This window comes from Pinus tabuliformis, chromosome 6, assembly GCF_031772625.1.
Source record: "Pinus tabuliformis cultivar Carrire ecotype Pingquan chromosome 6, CPIR1, whole genome shotgun sequence".
NCBI lineage: Eukaryota > Viridiplantae > Streptophyta > Pinopsida > Pinales > Pinaceae > Pinus > Pinus tabuliformis.
Genome location: NC_142292.1, coordinates 1979921003 through 1979935608, shown reverse-complemented (window position 1 = coordinate 1979935608; position 14606 = coordinate 1979921003). Strand labels below are relative to the sequence as shown.

At 35.9% G+C, this 14606-nt stretch overlaps 2 protein-coding genes across 4 annotated transcripts in view; both read right to left on the bottom strand.

The window, feature by feature from the left end:
- LOC149267140 (hematological/neurological-like protein) overlaps nt 1-7946 on the bottom strand; it is an 80877-nt gene extending 72931 nt beyond the window's left edge. Inside the window, exons 1-2 of one of the 2 annotated variants that reach the window (XM_089431565.1) lie at nt 7592-7946; nt 7430-7503 (exon numbers count right to left, since the gene is read on the bottom strand). In XM_089431565.1, coding sequence (XP_089287691.1) covers nt 7430-7503; nt 7592-7726 — 209 coding nt within the window. In that variant the 5' untranslated portion in view covers nt 7727-7946. Of the gene's footprint in view, nt 1-3072; nt 3147-3234; nt 3686-7429; nt 7504-7591 lie in introns of those variants that run through there. The other variant, XM_089431559.1, reaches the window with a different exon arrangement.
- Nucleotides 7947-10289: 2343 nt separating this feature from the next.
- LOC149267139 (uncharacterized) lies at nt 10290-11826 on the bottom strand. Of its 2 annotated transcripts, none has more exons than XM_089431574.1 (3): nt 11310-11826; nt 11148-11221; nt 10290-10494 (listed from the first exon to the last, which is right to left on the bottom strand). In XM_089431574.1, the coding sequence occupies exons 1-3, from the start codon at nt 11442-11444 to the stop codon at nt 10398-10400; spliced, it is 306 nt and encodes a 101-aa protein (XP_089287700.1). In that variant the 5' UTR covers nt 11445-11826; the 3' UTR covers nt 10290-10397. The 2 variants fall into 2 exon arrangements, with proteins under 2 accessions (XP_089287700.1, XP_089287703.1); XM_089431577.1 differs by having other exon boundaries at nt 10290-10426; nt 11310-11825.
- Nucleotides 11827-14606: the final 2780 nt, after the last annotated feature.

The following is a 14606-nucleotide window of genomic DNA, read 5'->3' as shown; positions in this document are numbered from 1 at the left end:
TGCCTCTCTCAATCTTGTGTTGTTGTATGGTGTGTCTTCTCCCTCTCCTTAGCCTTGCTTTTATAACTTTACATTGAACTAAATCCCTAACCCTAATCTCCAAAGTGATTGACGATCAAGATTAGATCTCACCTCACTTAAGATCAAGGGTTGAGATTAAAACATAATCATTAAAGTAAATATTTCACTTTTCCTAAGTTTACTTTAGCTCAATTAGCCAACATAATAATTATGCACTTTCCTAAGTCAAAACTTAAGCTAAGTTACAAAAGCAACCTGTTCACACTAGAGCAAGTGTCTAAGAAGATCTTGGGTGACTCATCCACACCTAGACACTTAGGCATGCACAAAAGTACCTACTTGAGCTACAAACATCAACAGTAGTATGGATGGATTAGTAAATGGTGTGTGAACAAAAGATGAAGGTAGAAAAGCCTGAGACCAAGTGCCTACTCAAACCTTGGACAAAATGGAGTCAAGGTAGTATGGTTCAAGGAGTGTGAATGCATGAAAATGTAAGGCAATAAAGCTTGTCATGCATGCCACAAATCAACTTTAACTTGCTAAAAATCTATCGTAGAAAATTATCCTTGGGAAGTTATGGGTACCATTCTAAAATATTGTTATGAAGGTGATGTCATATTATGCTAGCAACAACTAGGTTACTAGATGTAAGCTTAACATGGCAACAAAATAAATAAGAGGAATTATATGCTCACATTACAGTATATAAATGCCACATGGTTCATTACGAAGCCTTCACAACAAAAATTACAAGGGTTTTCTACAACAATAAACAACATATTGAAAAATGTGAACATAAAGCCTCAAATAAACAATATGTTATACCTCCAATCTTCCATTAAGCTCTGAGCATATGATGTACAAATGTAGTCCAAGGGGAGAGTTCCTCAATTACCAAATCTCAACAACCATTACAATGGAGAGAAAGCTCCTCTTTCTAAAGGGAGTCTCTTTTCTCTTATAATAAACAAATATTATTTGCCAACTAATTCACAACGAATCAAAGAAGTAACATAAAAATGGAGCAATGTGATCTGTCCTCAATGCATGTTTGACCACATCATGATATGTAGACACTAACCTCTCCAACATAATCACTCTCGTCCAAAAATAGAAGGGAAACTACATTAAAAGTCTCCCAAAGAGGGCATATAGCTAAAATTATACATGATAACCAAGTCAACATGCTATAGGTCCACATAGAATGCGCTCTCCAAGATGCAAGCATGCAAAACATAATAAAATACTTCAACATATGAGGATCTGCTCCAAGGTCCACCTAAAATAGCTCACTAAGTGCACCCTCCAAGATACATGAGTCATAAAATAATATAATAATCTTCCAATAAGAATGTTCCATCCAAAAATAGCAAGTGGTCCACAAGATGCATGCAACCAATTGAAATGTGTGAATCCCAAGGCAACCAACTCCATGGATGAATGCAAAAAGTGTATATGGAGCACTCCACGAGAAAAGGTTTAGTCAAACCCCAAAATAGCAAGTGGAATATCTCCACATGTGCACCCTCCACAATAATGTTCCAATAATAGAAAGAAGACCAAGCAAGAACATGCAAAGTGATGCATGTGGTCACCATACTATTCCACATGCTCCTCAATGAAACTCCTCTATTAACACCTCCAATAAAATAATATATGTGCCAAGTCAAACAAGTGAGGGCGCTCTCCAATAGAATTCAAAAGATTCCAAATGTATTCGTAATAGCCATGCAACAATGATGAGGGAGAACCTAGGAGAAGTGTGTCCTCAAAAACTATGTCATGTCGCTACCTTTAACACCCAAACTCAAAAAAATAACCTCCATATGAAGTTTGTGCTAGAGACGTGCACCAACCTTCCCGATAAGGATAAAGTAATGCATGCTAATCTTGACTATTGTGCCCAAGAAAGGAGCACTCCATCAAAACCCTAAGTCTCCACCAAATAAACCCCCTCCAAGTGTGAACAGTTGCCAAGTAAAGTAAAGTAGGTCGATCAAGATATTAACCTCAATCTAGATAAAATGGATTCAATTAACCGTTAAATGGTTAAATCAAATTCAACATGCATGCATAAAGGTTAATGCTCTAATAAAATCATGGTCCAACCTCCTAATAAAGATTTATCCCATCCAATGACATGAAGAGAAGGGGCTCCATGAAGATGCATCCCTCCAAGTCAGTCCAATGCTCAAGGATACCAGCTGTAAATCTCCATCAATGTGATGAAAATCACAATGTAGAACCTTATACAAAAACACAGCGTGAACCAACAAGGTCAGACAGAGGTAACTTACTCTGGCAACCTTGGCAAGAGAGTTAACTAGTCCTGGCATTGGTGCATTCAACAGAGTACTTGGCTCTTGCAGCTTTGGCAGTACCTGGATGTAAGTACCTCAACAGATGAGATCAGGCAGAGTTAACTAATCATGGCGACGTTGGCAGTACATGGCCGCAGCGTATCTCAACAGATGAGATCAGGCAGAGTTAAGTAATCCTGGTAGACTTGGCAGTACCTGGATGCAACGTAACTGAACAGATGAGATCAGGCAGAGTTAAGTAATCCTGGCGACCTTGACCGTACCTGGATGCAGCAAGTCCTATGCGAATTGGAGGAATAGATATCCTGAAGCCACTTTCCTAACAAAGCCATTTACATATTTTCTCAAACTAAAATGCTCCGTGGATGCTACAGAATGATCGTTTCAACAAAAACAACTATTGACAGAATGTATATCCCTTTTCCCACCTTGGCCATTTATAGATTAAGATATAAAATGAAATTAAATATTAAAAACAAAACAATGTGATACCCTGTCTAAGCTACAGGAGTCTTGTTTTTGAACCAAAATAACTAAACAAAAAATAATAATGGGAATCTAATTAAAAAACGGATGCCTGGTCCCCGCCATGAAATTAAAAACTTAAACTTAAAAAAAAAAATGATCATTTTAAAACAGATTTCTCTGTAACATACCCATCAAATAACTTGAAAAGCACCGCGGTTCAGAGGCCAGGGAAGGGGGGAAATGCAAAACAGTGGCGTACCTCTTTAATAAGGAATCCGCCTGTTCAGGAGTGAGTTCGTCAGTTAAGGAAATCGAGCTGATTCCACCTGCAGGCTGTGTGTACAGCAGCTGGGCACATTAAGTAAACTTTAAACTGTAATCGTATGTAAAGGGGGTTTCGTTGAGATGAAACTGAGAATACCAGACGCGGAGTTCCATTGCTCTGATGAGTTTGAGCTGGAGTGTGCGGAGAGCTTTCCGATGACCAGGTCAGGAGATCGCGAGTCGAACGGCCTCCGAGCCTTGGTTTTGCCGGGCCGTTTACTTCTTCCTGCATTTTCGCTGCTCGCACTCTCTCCTGCTTCTTCTTCTTCCTTACTCCCAAGCAAATGCCGACGCTTTCCCTCTCCTTTTCGTTATACCTGCAGAATTACCTACCACTTTTCCCTGGTTCCAACGGCTGACATCGACTGCCTGGTTGGTGCCCACGTCATCTGTAGATCACCCAGGTGATTCAAATTTTCATAAAGAGTTGGTGGACCAACTTTGTCTTATGGGTTCATAAATAAAATAACCCCACTGATAAATGTCATTTATCCCCGCCTCCAAATCCGCGTGTCACAAAGCACCCTGGTTCCAGTAAGGGTGTGGGCTGGCCTGCCCTGCCCTGCCCTGCCCTGGATTGGATAGTGAAAGCCTCAAATGCCATCAATGGTTTTTTGGGGAAAAAAAATAAAACTTTACGTTACCAAAATTCTTTCGATTATGTTTGTTTAGAATTTAAACATTATAACAGAATAAATGATTTTCAAATCTCAATTATCATGTGGCCAGTCGTGATTTTCGGAAGGCGCGCCATGATGCTAGAAGTTCGTTTTTTTATAATCGTAATAAAGTTGATATCTTAAAGTAGAAGTCATGTGAAGATGAAGATTTATAATGGAATTCTGTTCCCAAAAAGTTATAATATTTTTTATTTATTGAGATAAATGGTATATGAAATTTGAAATATTAAAAACATAATGATAATAAATGTTAAAATGGGTTTTTATAAACTAAAAAATTAAAATTGCAAGTTGTTAACTGGATTAAAATATTTAAAAAATGGTTTGAAATAAAAATTATTTAATTGAGAAAAAAAAAGTCAAAAGATAAATTTGAGAAGATTTAATTTTTAAGAAAATTAAAATTGGTAATGGTTGTGGAAGTCTTACCAAACCAAATCTTGTGCTATCCCCGGTTGGAGTGAGAAGTCGGACATGATGAAGATATAATCCTACGAAGTTTACAAAAAAGTTAAAATAGTTGTTGAAAATAAAAGTTATTTAATTAAAAAAAGGGTTAAAAGTTTAAAAATATAAAAACAAAATAAAAAATGTTTAGAAATCTGAACAAGAGAAGGTTAAAGAAAAAAAAGTACATTGGTATAGATTTATATTTAACTTGGTATATTTTAAGTGTCTAGAGGGGTTGAATGTCTTAAGATGTAAACCTAACCTCTTTTTTAATGCAAAACTTGACATTTGTTTGAAGTGCAAACCTCCATTCTTGAGAATCATTACCTAGAGAAAAAGCACATGGGTTTAACCAGGTTTTGAATTCTCTGATCCAACAAAATGGTTGATGGATGTTGTTGACAATCTTAAATACCTTCTTTGAACCTCCATACACAAAAAGGAATGCCAAAACTGTGATCTTCTACCAAATTTTAATGCCTTTGACAATAGTGCAGCAAATTTACCAAAACACAGGCACGGCGAGGAAAAGGTTATGTGGGTTGAAAGATCATCTGGGTGATCTCCTTGGTTGTTAAAGATAAATTAGACTTCATACAACATAAATCATTTCAGAAAATGGAAAGTTGAAACCTGGATGTGGTTGTGGTTGTGAAAAAACCCTTGGTTTGCAGAAGTGCAACAAATCCCCTGCAGCGAAAACACAGCAAGCTCTCGTTGATATTCAGGGAATCTAAGGAGGATGAGTAATGTGATCAATGGATTTTTGAAAGTTAGAACATATCTTTATAACCCTCCACGCGTCTAGGACTTCCTTTAATTGCAATGGTGACTAATGTTCAAACATAGCACAAAAGAGAAGCGTCGCAATGACTTACGGTGACAAAAATCTGATGTACTATCTGATTTGACCATGCCACTGAGTGAAAAGACATCACTAACTTGTCCCAATAATGAATGACCAAACCAATTATTGCCTTTATCCATGACTTGAATGACACATTAACCCTAGACTTACTAAATCTAGACCTTTTAAGAACTTGATAACTTGATTTCTTTCACCACTCAAAACTTTAGTATGTCTTATCTTTACTTGAGTCGAATTGGTCACCTTCTAACTACTAAATAAGAGTTGAACAAGATCATTAGGGAGGACATCTACAGGTAGCTTGTCCAGGTCACCTGGGTCAATTCTCTAGGAGGGTTGCGCCCAAAGCTGGCCTTCTACGCTAAGCACTTCTTGGAGTTGAGACACAGGCTCATTATTCGACCCCAATATACGTGTCACCACTAGATGCACGCTCTTTGCATTCCTCTAGGCCAGTTCAGAGTAAGTTCTCATAGACTTCGGGTAGAGACGGACCACCAGATTGATAGGCCAGACAGAATCTGTCAGGTATGTCATTTATAGGAAGTAGAGACCGAGGTGCACTTCATTTTTGGATGCCCTATCTACTACAAGATCAGAGGAAGGTTCCATTGCTTGTTCAAAGACTCTCAGACCCTCATAGACTTTTTCAAGTATCCCGATCAGAGATGTTTGGCCCTATATATGCAGGAGGCTCTTAGGTTCCGAGCGCATATTCTTTAGCCTCCCATTAGACCAGACCCCACACAGAGGATCACGACATTTTTCAAGGTACTACCTTCAAACAAGGGCACAAAGAGAACGATTGATACCATTTCATATCCAGACTCTAGACCAGTGAGGATCTGTGGGACCTCACCCCGCCACACGAGACCTCAGCAGCTAAACCGTTTCAGATCCGTCCCTGGGAGACGGGCTAGGTCCTCCGGACCTCAGCAGTGCACAAACTCCCACAGGCAATGAATTAGTGGACAATTTGTACCTCCCATTGACCCTTCATCACGCCAGAGAACTTTGTGGAAATTTTTTCAATGCTCTTCAAACAGTCTCGGATGTTAGGAGAGATGGGTATGATCCTCTTCGTCAGGGCATTTCATACATTGTATCTTTTATGTTCCTGCATTGTACCATTTATATTCATGCATTGTATTTTTATAGGAGGCCGATTGGTTCTCCTGCATTTTATGGACATCATTGTACTCAACAGTCCCTTTGACCTACTTTGTGGTCACTAGTTAGACATAAATATAATTATCTCATCTTATATTATCTTAAATTAACACTAAGACTTGATGTCTATGAGATCATAGCAAAACTTTAATATATCTTAATTTATATCTTATCTTAAATTAAGACTAAGACTCCATCTCTATGAAATCATAGCAACGCTTTACAAATTGACCAAAATAATAAAAAGACGGATCTTGACTTGATACTTGACTTGATCACTGTAACATAGGACTTAACAAGTCCAATGCTCAAGAATACCAGCTGCAACTCTCCGCCAATGTGATGAAAATCACAATGTAGAACATTATACAAAAACACAGCATGTCTCAACCAACGGGTCAGACCGAGGTAACTTATCCTGGCAACCTTTGCAGGAGAGTTAACTAGTCCTGCCATTCGTGCAGCCAACAGAGTACTTGGTTCTTGCAGCTTTGGTAGTACCTGGATGCAACGTACCTCAACAGATGAGATCAGGCAGAGTTAACTAATCATGGCGACCTTGGCAGTAAATGGATGCAGCGTAACTGAACAGATGGGATCAGGCAGAGTTAAGTAATCCTGGCGACCTTGACAGTACCAGGATGCAGCAAGTCCTATGCGAATTGGAGGAATAGATATCCTGAAGCCACTTTCCTAACAAAGCCATTTACATCTTTTCTCAAACTAAAATGCTCCGTGGATGCCTACATAATTATTGTTTTCAACAAAAAAACAACTATTGAGAAAATGTATATTCCTTTTCCCATCTTGGCCATCTATAGATTAAGATATAAAATGAAATGAAATATTAAAAACAAAACAATGTGATACCCTATCTAAGCTACAGGAATATTGTTTTTAACCAAAATACCTAAACAAAACCCCATAAGACAATAGCTCAAAAAATATAATGGGAATCTGATTCAAAAACGGATGCCCCACCCCCGCCATGAAATTAAAAACTTAAACTCTAACAGAAATGATCTTTCTGAAACAGATTTCTCTGTAACATACCCATCAAATAACTTGAAAATCACCGCGGTTCAGAGGCCAGGGAAGGGGGAAAATGCAAAAGCGTGGCGTACCTCTTTAATAAGGAATCCGCCTGTTCAGGAGTGAGTTCGTCAGTTAAGGAAATCGAGCTGATTCCACCTGCAGGCTGTGTGTACAGCAGCTGGGCACATTAAGTAAACTTTAAACTGTAATAGTATATAAGGGGGGTTTTGTTGAGAAGAAACTGAGAATACCAGACGCGGAGTTCCATTGCTCTGATGAGCTTGAGTTGGAGTGTGCGGAGAGCTTTCTGACGACCAGGTGAGGAGATCGCGAGTCGAACGGCCTCCGGGCCTTGTTTTTGCCGGGCTGTTTACTTCTTCCTGCATTTTCGCTGCTCACACACTCTTCCTCTACTTCTTCCTTACTCCCAAGCAAATGCCGACGCTTTCCCTCTCCTCTTCGTTATACCTGCAGAATTACCTACCACTTTTCCCCGGTTCCAACGGCTGACATAGACTGCCGGGTTGGTGCCCACGTTATCTGTAGATCACCCAGATGATTCAAATTTTCACAAAGAGTTGGTGGACCAACTAACTTTGTCTTATGGGTTCATAAATAAAAAAAACCCCACTGATAAATGTCGTTTATCCCGGCCTCCAAATCCGCGTGTCACAGAGCACACTGGTTCCACGAAGGGTGTGGGCTGGCCTGCCCTGGATTGTGAAAGCCTCAAATACCTTCAATGGTTTTTGGGAAAAAGATTACGTTACCAAAATTCTTTCGAATATGTTTGTCTAGAATTTAAACATTATTATTAGAATAAATGATTTTCAAATGTCAATTCTCATGTGGCCAATCCGGAAGGTGCGCCATGATGATAGAAGTTTGTTTTTTCATAATCGCAATGAAGTTGATATCTAAAAGTAGAAGTTATGTGTAGATGAAGATTTACAAGGGGATTCTTTTCCCAAAAAGTTATAATATTTTTTATCTTTAAAGTTCCTTTTTATTAAAAAAAATAAATATATATATATAATTATTTTTTTGACAGTTGGAAATTTATTATTGTATTTCTGAGATTTATATATTATTGGATGAGTTAATTTTGTTTTTCATTGTTTCAAACTGATTTTTTGTTCTTTATATGATTTTTCCAGAAAATTTGAGCATTATATCATGAATCACAGAAACATAAATTCTGAGAATATTTTTTATTTAATTGAAATACAGATATATGAAATTTGAAATATAAAAAATATATAAAATTAAAAATAATAATAATTGTTAAAATAGATATTTATAAATTAAAAAATAAAAATGCAAGTCGTGAACAAGATTAAAATAGTTAAAAAATAGTTTGAAATAAAAATTATTTAATTGAAAAAAAAGGGTCAAAAGATAAATTTGAGAAAATATAATCTTTAAAAAGGTTAAAATAGTTGTTAGAAATAAAAGTATTTAATTAAAAGAAAAGGTTAAAAACTAAAGTTTAAAAAATACATAGGGTTGATTTGATATTTTTAAAAACAAAACAAAAAATGTTTAGAAATCTAAGGAAAAAAAATAAAAATAAAAAAATAATATTAGTATAGATTTATATTTAATTTGGGATCTTTTAAGCATCTATACTGGTTGAATGTCTTAAGATGTAAACCTCTTTTTTAGTGCAAAATTTAACATTTATTTGAACTGCAAACCTGCAAACCTCCATTCTGGAGAATCATTACCTCTTTTTTAAAAATCTAAAAAAGAAAAGATTAAAAAAAAAAAAAATTAGTATAGACTTGGATCTTTGTGTCCACAGGGTTGAATGTCATAAAATGTAAACATATTTTTAAGTGCAAAACTTGACATTTGAACTGCAAACCTCCATTCTTGAAAATCATTTAGTACCTTAAAAAAACCCCATAAATTTGACCAGGTTTTGAAGCGCATGGGTTGGACCAGGCTTTGAAGCCTCTGACCCAGCGAAATGGTCGATGGATGTTGTTGACAATCTTAAATACCTTCTTTGAACCTCTCCATACACAAAAAAGAATGTTAAAACTCTGATCTTCTACCCGATTTTAATGCAAACGCGTGCTCAGCGAGGAAAGTGCAACGAGTTAAAGGTTTTGTGGGGTTGAAAGATCATCCGGGTGATCTCTTCGGTTGTTAGAGATGAATTAGACTTCAAACAACATAAATCATTTTAGAAAAAAGAATGCTGAAACCTGGAGGTGGTCGTGAAGGTGAGAAAACCCTTGGTTTGCACAGAAGTGCAACGGATCCCCTGCAGCCAAAACGCAGCAAGCTTTCGTTGATATTCAGGGAATCTAAGGAGGATGAGTAATGTGCTCGGTGCAATTGGATTTTTGAAAGTTAGAACATATCTTTATAACCTTCAAAGTGATCCAGGATTTCTTTTAATTGCAATGATGACTAATATTCAAGAGCAGCATCTATGGTTACAAATGTCTGATGTATTATCTGATTTTACCATATCACTGAATAATGAATAACCAAACCAATTATTGTCTTTATCTATTACTTAGATGATACACTAACTTTCCATTTACTAAATTTAAAATTTTTAAAAACTTGATAACTTGATTTCTTTCCCTCCCACTCAAAACTTTAGTATATCCCATCCTAAATTGACATTAAGACTTGATGTCTATAAATCATAGCAACCCTTCACAAATGGACCAAAATACTAAAAAAAAACCAAACTTAACTTGGATTACTATAACATAGTACTCTAACTAGTCCAATGCTCAGAGATACCAGCTGTAAATCTCCGTCAATGTGATGAAAATCACAATGCAGAACATTAGACAAAAACACAGCGTGTCTCAACCAACGAGGTCAGACAGAGGTATCTTATCCTGGCAACCTTGGTAAGAGAGTTAACTAGTCCTGCCATTGGTGCAGCCAACAGAGTACTTGGTTCTTGCAGCTTTGGCAATACCTGGATGCAGCGTATCTCAACAGATGAGATCAGGCAGAGTTAAGTAATCCTGGCGACCTTGGCAGTACCTGGATGTAGCGTATCTCAACATATGAGATCAGGCAGAGTTAAGTAATCCTGGCGACCTTGGCAGTACCTGGATGCAGCGTAACTGAACAGATGAGATCAGGCAGAGTTAAGTAATCCTGGCGACCTTGACAGTACCTGGATGCAGCAAGTCCTATGCGAACTGGAGGAATAGAAATCCTGAAGCCACTTTACTAACAAAGCCATTTACATCTTTTCTCAAACTAAAATGCTCTGTGGATGCTACAGAATTATTGTTTTCAACAAAAACAACTATTGACAGAATGTATATCCCTTTTCCCACTCGTTTTCAACAAAAACAAACTATTGACAGAATGTATATCCCTTTTCCCACCTTATCGTTTTCAACAAAAACAAACTATTGACAGAATGTATATCCCTTTTCCCGCCTTATCGTTTTCAACAAAAACAAACTATTGACAGAATGTATATCCCTTTTCCCACCTTGGCCATTTATAGATTAAGATATAAAATGAAATTAAATATTAAAAACAAAACAATGTGATACCCTGTCTGTCTAACCTACAGGAATTTTGTTTTTGAACCAAAATAAGTAAGCGAAACCCCATAAGACAATGGGTCAAAAATAATAATGGGAATCTAATTTAAAAACAGATGCCCCGCCCCCGCCATGAAATTAAAAACCTAAACTCAACAAAAGAAAATGATCATTTCAAAACAGATTTCTCTGTAACATACCCATCAAATAACTTGAAAATCACCGCGGTTCAGAGGACAGGGAAGGGGGGAAATGCAAAACCGTGGCGTACCTCTTTAATAAGGAATCCGCCTGTTCAGGAGTGAGTTCGTCAGTTAAGGAAATCGAGCTGATTCCACCTGCAGGCTGTGTGTACAGCAGCTGGGCACATTAAGTAAACTTTAAACTGTAATCGTATGTAAAGGGGGTTTCGTTGAGATGAAACTGAGAATACCAGACGCGGAGTTCCATTGCTCTGAGGAGTTTGAGCTGGAGTTTGCGGAGAGCTTTCCGACGACCAGGTGAGGAGATCGCGAGTCGAACGGCCTCCGAGCCTTGGTTTTGCTGGGTTGTTTACTTCTTCCTGCATTTTCGCTGCTCGCACTCTCTCCTGCTTCTTCTTCTTCCTTACTCCCAAACAAATGCCGACGCTGTCCCTCTCCTTTTCCTTATACCTGCAGAATTACCTACCACTTTTCCCCGGTTCCAACGGCTGAAATGGACTGCCTGGTTGGTGCCCACGTCATCTGTAGATCACCCAGGTGATTCAAATTTTCATAAAGAGTTGGTGGACCAGCTAACTTTGTCTTATGGATTCATAAATAAAATAACCCCACTGATCAATGGCGTTTATCCCCGCCTCCAAATCCGCGTGTCACAGAGCACCCTGGTTCCAGTAAGGGTGTGGGCTGGCCTGCCCTGGATTGGATAGTGAAAGCCTCAAATACCATCCATGGTTTTTGGACCAAAAAAAAAAAACAAACAAACAACAAATCTTTATCTTACCAAAAAATTTTGGAATATGTTTGTGTAGAATTCAAACATTATTACTAAAAATAAAATAAATAATTTTCAAATGTCAATTCTTATATGGAATATGTTTGTGTAGAATTCAAACATTATTACTAAAAATAAAAGAAATAATTTTCAAATGTCAATTCTTATATGACCATAGGAAGGTATGATGATAAAAGTTTGTTTTTCATAATTGGATGGTATTAGAAAAAAAAAACCAACAAAAAACAAAGACTTTAGGTTACCAAAATTTTTTCGAATATTTTTGTCTAGAATTTAAAAATTATTACTAAAAATAAAATAAATGATTTTCGAATCTTAATTTTCATATGACCATAGGAAGGTATGGTGACAGAAGTTTGTTTTTCATACTTGTAGTAAAGTGGGAAGGTATGGTGATAGAAGTTTGTTTTTCATAATTGTAGTAAAGTTGATATCAAAAAGTAGAAGTCATCTGAATATGAAGATTTATAATGGAATTTAAAAATAAAAATATAAAATTGAGATGAAATTTGAAATATTAAAAACACATTAAATTGAAAATAATAATAATAAATGTTAAAATGGATATTTATAAATTAAAAAATTAAAATTTTAAGTTCTTAACAAGATTAAAATAATAATGGCAAGTTGTTAACAGCGAAAAAAATGGTTTGAAATAAAAGTTATTTAATTGAAAAGCAAAAAAGTCAAAAGATAAATTTGAGAAAATACAATATTTAAGAAGGTTAAAATAGTTATTAGAAATAAAAGTTATTTACTAAAAGGAAAGTTTAAAAAATACAAACTGTTAATTTAAAGTTAAAGAAAAATAGTATACATTTATTTTTAATTTGGGATCTCTAAGTGTCAAGAAGGGTTGAATGTTTCAAGATGTAAACCTCTTTTTTAGTGTAAAATTTGACAAAAAGTTTGCACCTCAAAAAATTTGATTTCCCGTGACAATAAATAGATCTAGAGTTGTTACAAATAAAAGTTATTTAATTAAAAGAAAAGGTTAAAAACTAAAGAGTTGTCTTGAGTGAGACCTTCGGAAGTTTTTCTTGTGGTTTTTCCAATCTAATTCCTCTAAAAGGAATTTATTGAAATCACAAGCTTGATGGGTAACCCCTGTACAATCGAAAGTGCCCTAAAACTAATTTAAATAACACAAATCAAGATTTCACCTCAAATTTTTTGGCCGGAAGTCCAAAAAGTAGCACCAAAGACAACTCCAAAAACTAAAGTTTAAAAAATAAAAATTGTTGATTTGATATTTTGAAAAAACAAAAAAAAAAAAAAAAAATTGTTCAAAAATCTAAACAAGACAAAGTCCAAAAAATCAAGGAGAGGGGTCAAATGTCTCAAGATGTAAACCACTTTTTTAGTGCAAAACTTGAAAAAAAGTTTACACCTCAAAAAATTTGATTTCTCTGGACAATGAATAAATCAATCTATGCTAGTTATTAATAATAATATTATTATTTATATCAATATAAATTTCACATCTTTTATATATAGAAATATTCTTAGGTTTAATTTTATTATAACCCTCATTTTATATATATATATATAACCCTTGTAATAACATATAGGCACACAGTCCTAGTGAAGCACTTCTCAACATAATAAGTAAAATAATAAAATAAAAGCACTGAGGGTTAGTTCAATTGGTCTAGTTCCCATCATTAAAGCACGGTTGCTATTGAAAGACCATGAATTCAATTCTCTCCACACTCTTGGGGTTGTTTGAAATTGAAAGGTCATGAATTCAATTCTCTCCAAGCTTTTGGGGTTAAGGCTCTGTGGTTGAGCACGAAGGGATCCCTTTGGGTGGATCTCCTTGGTACAAATATTCCATGGACATAGAGTCACGAAGTGATCCCTTTCGGTGGATCTCTCTAGTACAAATATTCCATGGACATAGAGTCAAGAAGTGATCCCTTTTGGTGGATCTCTCTAGTACAAATATTCCATGGACATAGCATCTCAGGGTCATTAACCACATAGAAAAATAAAATAAAATAATAAAATAAAACCATAATAACATTATAAAATTTAAAAATATTTTAAAATGTTTTTCTATTTCCAATTTTTATTGGAGGAGTTAAAAAAAATTGAAGTTAGAATTTTAATTTGGTCAAAACAAATGAATAAATTTGTGAAAGTGTTCCAGAATAGTTACCTTAAAAAATTTATCCTCAATTATATATTCATGGACACTAATTTTAAAATATTTATCATTTTGGTTTAGGTATGATTAGCCAAGGGATTGAGAATTTTGTAAACTCCTTCATCATTTTCACAAATCTAAACCCTCATAATAACATATAGGCACATAGTCCTAGTAAAGCACTTCTCAACATACTAAGTAAAATAATAAAATAAAAGCATTGAGGGTTAGTTCAATTGGTCTAGTTCCCATCATTAAAGCACGGTTGCTATTAAAAGACCATGAATTCAATTCTCTCCACACTCTTGGGGTTGTTTGAAATTGAAAGGTCACGAATTCAATACTCTCCACACTCTTGGGGTTAAGACTTTGTGATTGAGCATGAAGGGATCCCTTTGGGTGGATCTCCCTGGTACAAATATTCCATGGACACAGAGTGAGGAAGTGATCCCTTTCGGTGGATCTCTCTAGTACAAATATTCCATGGACATAGAGTCAGGAGGTGATCCCTTTCGGTGGATCTGTCTAGTACAAATATTCCATGGACATAGCATCTCAGGGTCATTAACCACATAGAAAATAAAA